General features: G+C 32.3%; 1 protein-coding gene across 1 annotated transcript in view; it reads right to left on the bottom strand.

The window, feature by feature from the left end:
• The window catches only part of LOC109376336 (liprin-alpha-2), a 138,378-nt gene that overhangs the window by 122,527 nt on the left and 7,805 nt on the right, over window positions 1-8,046 (bottom strand). The window contains exons 2-3 of the mRNA XM_019632233.1: window positions 2,340-2,426; window positions 1,829-1,912 (exon numbers count right to left, since the gene is read on the bottom strand). Of these exons, the coding sequence (XP_019487778.1) occupies window positions 1,829-1,912; window positions 2,340-2,426 (171 nt within the window). The remainder of the gene's footprint in view (window positions 1-1,828; window positions 1,913-2,339; window positions 2,427-8,046) is intronic.

Below are 8,046 nucleotides of genomic sequence, written 5' to 3'. Positions count from 1 at the left end.
TTTCAAATGGGCTAAAGTCTTAGAAGAAATTACACAGGCAAAAATGGTTTTGGGAAAAGCATGAATACATTTGGAAATGGGGAAGAAATTAAAATTAAAGAGAGGAGGCCCAAAGAGAAGAAAAAAATAGGTATCTGATAATAAGAGAAAGAAAATGTCTGAGGGATTGTTAAGAATGCCATTCAAAATATAGAAGTGGAGAGCCCAGGTTTAAGTTAAGCAGAAATCGTTTTACTTTAATGAATAGTCAAAAATTAAGAAATAGAAAATGGCTATTATGATCAATAATAGTGATATATTGAAAACGAATTGAAATTCAACAAATAAATAAAGCAGGTTCTAGAGATGGTTCCTAAAGGTCTTGAGAACAGAAAACAAGAAAAAGTACATTATTGTAGCCATAAAACTTGGGAGAACAAATGAAAGAGTGATCTTCAAATGTTATAAAATATTACAAGCAGAGGGGTAAGAATCTCAGCAGTGGAGGAGCATGTATAATGAATTAAATAAAGCAATAATATAAAAACTGTATATCTGGATTAATGTTGATATAGAGCCAGCCAGAAGAGAAAGCAGTAAAAAGGAGAAGCAGACTAAATTCCAGCATTTTTAACACTTTTTAAGAAGAATAAATCTACTGAAAAATGAAGAAATCAAAAGGGTCCATAGAGTGTGGGATGTTAGTAACATATTATTAGGTAGGAGTAAACTGAAGAAATTATTTTGGGTGCAAAAGTGAATACATGTATTAAAATAAGAGCCCAAGAGACTAAAGTGAAAGGTAAAAAAAGATGAGACACCTATTTCAAGTTTTTAAAATATCCTAAATTAAGGTTTCTTATGAATATTTAAAGTAAAGTATTATATTTTATTTTATTATTTTTCAATTGCAGTTGACATTCAATATTGGTTTCAGGTGTTCAGCATAGTGGTGAGACATTTATGTAACTTACAAAATGATCACTGCAATAAGTCTAGTCCCCATCTGACACCATGCATAGTTATTACAATATTATTGACTATATTCCCTATGCTGTACTTTACATCCCTGTGACTATTTTGTAACTGCCAATTTGTGCTTCTTACTCCCTTCCCCATTTTCACCCAATATACAGTAAAACAATGGATTGAGACTAACATGGTTTGTGAGTGTTCCGCAAGACGAGCAAACATATAACGTGGTAAACTAGTGATGTCTTGCAATATGAGTAGTTTTTATGCTCGCAAACCAAAGTATTACTGTATTTTAAAATATGTTTTATTGTTAGTCCATCAGAGGTTAATTTGGGGCAATTACTTGCTGAATTCTAAATTGTGTTTCTTTGGGAGGGATTCCATACTTTCTTGTTTTTTACTTAGAATGACATTGATGNCTAAGTTTGTTTCTATATTTTTCTCTAGTTTTAAAATTGGATTTATTTTATGTCTGTTTTTATTATATTGCTAGAAACTTTTTTTTTCTTTAAAATGCTCAGGGCCTATCCATAACATTTTATATGTAACCCCTAATCAAGAAAGACATGTATTTTTCTCCACGGTCTTTCCAACACTTGTTATTAACTTGTCTGATTGATTATAGCCATTCTAACAGGTATGAGGTACTATCTCATGGTGGTTTTAATTTGCATTTCCCTGACTCTGGGTGGTAAACACACAATGCATGTATAGGTGATATGTTATAGAACTGTACACTTGAAACCTATATAATTTCACTAACCAATGTCACCCTGTTAAATCTAACAAACTTTTTTAAAAAGACATTCATTTCTTGTATATAGAATATAAGTCTGTAAACATAATTGAGGGGAGCAGTTCTTAATATACATACTCTTTGAAGTTCTTGATTTTTCTCTTCAAGTTGACCTTCTAGATGTCGCATACGCTCTTCAATGTTTCCATGTCTCTCTTCAGCCTGTTAAGAAATAGGAAGAATGCACCTGACATGTAAGATCTGATTAATGCATTGCCTCTAAATAAATTGAAATAAAATGTAAAGCAAGCTACTACCAACCGCAAATGTAGTTTTCAAAACATAAACTTTCTTTAAACAGGCAGCTGAACAGCATTGCTTGAAATGTGTCAGCTACAAAGGCCTGTTACATCCAAGCATCAGCAAAACATTGGAGTTATTTATGAGCAATGAAATCAGCCAAATGTAACATGCAGACTGTGCATGGTTTGAACACAAACCTGCCATTGTCCAATCTTAAGCTCCTGAAGCACTGAACTGCACAGATGGTCGATTATCAATAAATAAAAGTAACATAATTTTTATAAATGAAAAGAAAAACTTAGATGGAGTCTATTTAGCAATAGAAAGTAAAGTCCAGTAGGACTACCTTCCTACGTATGGAGATCATTTCTTGTAGTTTAGCTTCCATAACATATTGATAATCATCTGATGAGGTAGAAGAGGTTGGATCAGACTAACAAGTCAAGGAAAAGGAGAGGGACAAAATTGAAAAATCAGAACTAAAGACACTGACACTGAACAGAACATAGCACAGAATGCTTAAAAGAAAAGTGTGACAGCAAATTTAATACTTTAACAGACAGAATTTTATGTGGAAAAAACTACACCAATATCTGGTGAACATGATGCAGTTGATGGTTATAATTGAAAAACAATGATAGGCTCAAATAAAAAGCTATCAACCTAAGGGATGGAAGGTTAGTGATGGCTGGCAATGAAAGACTACTACAGAATGAATTAAAGCAACTCTGAAAGAATCATGTAATAATTGGAATTATGAGAAACCAAACACTAGAATATGTCCTTGACAAATTGATAAAAGTTTTGTATTTTGGTTTGCTTGTTTATCATATTACTTTAAAATAATGGAACAATGTACCTCATTGTTGGGGACTACGCTAAGGCAACAACTCAGGTGAAATAAATTTGGCATAAAATTTATTATAGTCACAACTCTGTAGAAATCAGAGAAAAGGCTAAGGCACAGGGTTAATAATTATTAGTATTCTCCAATTCAAGCAGGATTGAGTTTCCTCAGCAACAGCAGCAAATTTACAAAACAACCTCTGCTTTCTGAATACACATTATGGCTGTAGGTCTTGAACCTTAGAATTTATTCTCAAGTATAGTCTTAATTTGAAATTTTAAATGAATGTGATTCAAAGTCCTCAAATTATTGAGGTGACAATAATGCTTGTGCGGGCAAAAAAACTTATTTGGGCACTCCCCTAAATGACACTAATGACCAGCCCAATATTGCTTCTGCATTGATTTGTTGCTATGGAAACAAAATAGCAAACTAAATAGAACAGGCAGGTATTGCCTTTGTGAGCTAGTTTCCCCAGTGCCAAGGTTAGTTACACGTCTTCGAGGTGACTGTCAGGTTACCACAGACACAAAGTGATTAGCGCATGTGACATTGCGGATAGCTGAATTGTGTTAGCATGTTATGCACAGATTACATGTACAGTTACATCAACATTTTAATCATAATTACAAGTTAAGTAATTATAACATCAAAAGTATCCTGTCAGGACTACAAAATTTAACTCCAGATCATATTCTATTACATTTTATAAGTTTATTCTAAAACAGTGAAACTTAAACTTTATGCAAATATAGAGCTATATATAAATATGTCATGCAATACCTGAAAAGANAAACCCATGAGATCACATGAGTTCACCAGGGACTGAATGTAGAGAAGAAATCCAAGGACAGTCCTAAGAACTTCAAATTTTAGAGATCACGATGATGTAGAGAAACATTGAAAGAAGAAGTTGAGTATACAGGGGATTTTGCTGATAATGGACTGTAAGTTATAGACAATTGAGTGGAAACTTGAGGGGTTGCAGGAAATACGGTTAGATTAGAAAATGTGTTTAGCTGTATGAGATGATATTGAGAAATGAAGTATGACCTAGGATTTGCTTGTTTTGGCAACTGACACATGAACACGGATGTGAAGCATGGAATGATTAGGACTGCTGGTTGCTTGGACAGATTGTTGATGCTACAAGACTTGGGTAAGTGTTTGGGGAATGGGTTCTAGGAATCTTGCCAAGGGAACACAAAATTTTGGATAACATAACATTGCATAACAGGATCAAGTCCAAAATTCACAATCTGGTCAAAACCTAGTTCTTTACAAACACACTAGTCACAGCAAACTTTGGTGATACAGCAAATCAAGCATCTTTGCTTTCTCTGTGCTATTGCATAGGTTCTGTCTCTGCCCTACCCTTCTCTATTTAAGATCATATCTACCTTCAAGAGCCTGATGAAATGTCATTTCCCACATGTAGACATTCTGAACTACTTCAAAGAGAATTCAGTGCTATTTCTAAAGGTTGTATTGCATTGCTCTAGTAGATCTATCTTTCAGGAGATTGTGTATACACTGACTACGGGAGAAAATAGTTATTTTTATAATTAACATCATAATATATAACATTCAACAGGGGTGAATGTACAATTGTTCACTCTTCTTCATTCTTTTATCTTTTCCAGTACCTAACATATGTTGCACTGTTGCCCTTCCTTCCTTCCTTCCTTTTTTTTCTTCCTTCCATCTTCTTTTCCTTCCTTCCCTCTTCCCCTTTTCCTCTCTCCCTTCTCTCTTTTCATTCCTTCCACATTTCGAGCAGCTCAGTCACACTACATGCACTGTATTTGAAAGGCTTGCAACACTGCCCTACCTTTCCTTAAAGTTTAGTCAATTCCCACCTCTCTGAAGCCCCCCTGAAGCACTAATGTACAGTAACCTCTCCTACCTGTAGTTCTTATTGCTTATTTCACTCATGTGACACTTGACATCTGCTATTCTGAGACTCATTGCTTTGTCAAAGTTGTGTTCTTTCTATTCAGCTAGATCTTTCAGCTATTTTGGAACTAGGACTATGTTTAAAAATATACAACTTAGCACAATTCTTATGCACATTAGGTATGTAATACAGTTTTGCTAAAATACAGTATCTAAAACTATACACAAATTAGTGCACACATTTTAATTCCATTTATACAAAGCACAAACAAGTCAAAAGCATTTTTTTTTATTTCTAAGAAGTCAAGATAGTGATTACCCTTAAGTATAAAAGTAGTGATTGCATGTTAACCAGAGGAGGTTTTCCATAATGTTGATTTTTAGTGTGTTTTGTTTGTAAAAATTCATCAAGCTCTCCCTATGTATGTACACTTTTTGCATATATATTATAAAAGTTAAATTGTTTTAAAAAAATAAAATCCTAAAATTATCTCTTATCAAATTTATTTTACAATAAAACATTCACCAGTACAAAACAGAAAAATGGGCAAAATGTAAGTTTTTATGATACCTTATCATGTAAAGATTCTTCCAGATTCTTTCTGAAAGTTTCAGATTCTTGAATTAAAACATTCTACAGAGAGGAAAACAAACAAAACAAAACAAATAATTAAAAAACTAAACAGAAAATAATTAAATATGTAGACTCATTTCTTTCATCACTCCAGAATCTTCTTTGATTTCTTCCTTGGTACATCTATTTCTTGGTTTCCAGGGAAACCAAGTTTCAACATAATCTTTGAACATGACACCCTAACATTTTGAGAAATACATAATTTAAATGGGATATGTTATTTTGTAACACTTGAATTGACAAATAGAATTAATATCATCTTTCAAGCTATTTCTGCTTGCCTCTTCTCAGCCTTTTGAAATCTCGAAATAACTGGGTTACTCTTCAAATGAGAAACAGTGATTTATAAGCTAAATTTCAGAGGTGTTATTGATAAAGAATTCAGATGAAGTGATTTTTATTATCTGAAGAAACAAAAAATGATCACATCATATTTTTAAAAGTTCAATTTGTGGAGTTCTATTTCAGACACAAAATTAACAATTTCTATGATGGTTAAATTATTAGAGAAATAAAAATAAAATTTTAGCTATTTGAAAAACTAAAGTTACATGTCATGGCATGTGGAAACAAGCTGCATCAGAGATATTTTTTAAATACTTGACATAAAAGTATCACTGTTGTAAAATCTCTTATAATTATCTTACAGTAATACAAAGCTTAACTTAAAATAATGCATTCTTTTCAAATTTAAACTAAGAGTGTAGTAATTGGCATAGCAGCCATGTATTTGGAGTAAATGGGAAGAAAGCATACCTTATGCCTTTCTAGTGGGTAAATTAATCAAAATACCCAAACATTTCATTAAACATTTTTCCTATTTTGGCTTATTGCATGGAAAAGAGGAAAATGTCTAGCTTAAGTAGTGATTGGCATTTAATCAAACTTCCAAAACAATTTGTGCACCTGGGTTTTTGCCTCTCCCTTAGTTTATACTCTAGGATTGGTAACCAGCTCACATAACTCTTGCTGATCTGGTAGCTGCCAACTATCAGTGATCATATATAATTGTGAATGAAACTGCAGTCTGTACAGGAGCCATTTTTTGAAACAATGCAGCTGAAAATACTGCATTCCTAAATTCTGTAGTGGGATCGACAGTATTGGTGATATAAAATCTCACATTTTGTCTTTTAGACTAGGAGTAGATTCAGTTCCTTGAAACATTTNTTCCTGGAATGAGATGTAACTCCTTATACACAGTTCCATTTCTTCATTTAAGGTTCTTTACACATATTTTATTTATATAATTAAATGTGGAATATTAAAGGTAGTACTTTACATTTTTATTGCCTATCTGCAGAAAGGATTCTAAATTAGAGAATTTTTTTTGAGTGTAAAAACTCTTAATTGATAATGAGTCAAAATAGGGCAATTACGGCTGAGCAATAGTAGGTACTTCTTTATTTTATTTGAGGAGATAATATCCATAAGGAAATTAATATTGATTTTTAGTGACCTGTAGATAAGCTTTTAATTTAATGTTACCTTGATATTGTGGGTTCAATTAAAGAGCCAGTTCTCATTTTCAATTGGTCAAGTTCAGATCTCAGCTTTTCAATTTCTTCTGCTAATCTTTCCTAAAAATCAAAGAAGTGTTACTCAAATGGTATGCAAATGCCAATAATACCAACACTCAATTATGACAAATCGAGCTACCAAGTTTAGTGACTTTTTAAAATGAAAAACTGATGGATATAATTTTATGAAAGATTATTAGACATGAGAGCAAAACATGCCTGATTTCCCCCCCTTGTAATGAAAATGTGAACAGTGAAATCAATAAAAGTTTATCTACATTCCCTGGCATTCACTAATCCTATATTTCTGCAAACATACGGGAATACTAAGGTCATGACCTTTATATATATACTCGTACCACTTCAACATGCAGAGTAGAAATCACAGCCAGTTTAAGAAAATAAAGAAAGGCCTTATTTATACAGTAAGTGAAAAATTTCTACTATTCTAAAAGGGTTGAAGGACACATGAGTGAAGGAGAAAGAAGATAGAATTAAAAGGATAAGGAAAAAAATCATCACCTAATATGAGTCAAAATTATTACTTTGATATTGGTACTATTATTTGCATAGTTGATAATTTTCTCAGATTGGCATTATCAATTTTAGATTGTAAATTAATGAAGATATTATTTGTTTTATAGCCAGTCCTAAAATGCGCATGTAAGCAGTTAATTTTTTTTTCCTGATTAAAATTTTTATAACATTATAAATGTCCCCTGGATTTTATATTGCTGTTTTTTTTTCCCCTCTCCAAGTGGCCTATGCTAGCAATTTTATTTGACTCATACTTCTTTTCTCACTGCACTTTTTTTGCAATGTGACCTTTGTAATGCTTCTCTTATCTGCTCTTTTTATTCTTACTACTACTATCCTATTTTATATCCTTTTTACCTCTTTCCTGAATTATTTTACCAGCTTCCACAGAGGTGGTGCTCCTTTCAATCTTTTCCCTATGTATTCTTTTGCTAGATATATCAATTAAAAAAATGTATGATCAAATAAATCCTTTGCTTAAAAATGTTCAACAGTCTCTTATTGTATTTATTAATTCATTTGTGTGTTATTTCCACAAATATGCATTAAGCTCCCCTTGTGTGTTTGGCACTTAAGATAAAGTAACAAACTAACAAATTTCCTGCTCTCATGTAATTTA

This window comes from Hipposideros armiger, unplaced genomic scaffold, assembly GCF_001890085.2.
Source record: "Hipposideros armiger isolate ML-2016 unplaced genomic scaffold, ASM189008v1 scaffold_1102, whole genome shotgun sequence".
NCBI lineage: Eukaryota > Metazoa > Chordata > Mammalia > Chiroptera > Hipposideridae > Hipposideros > Hipposideros armiger.
The sequence above is the reverse complement of the archived record's forward strand: the minus strand, read 5'-3'. Positions and strand labels throughout refer to the sequence as shown.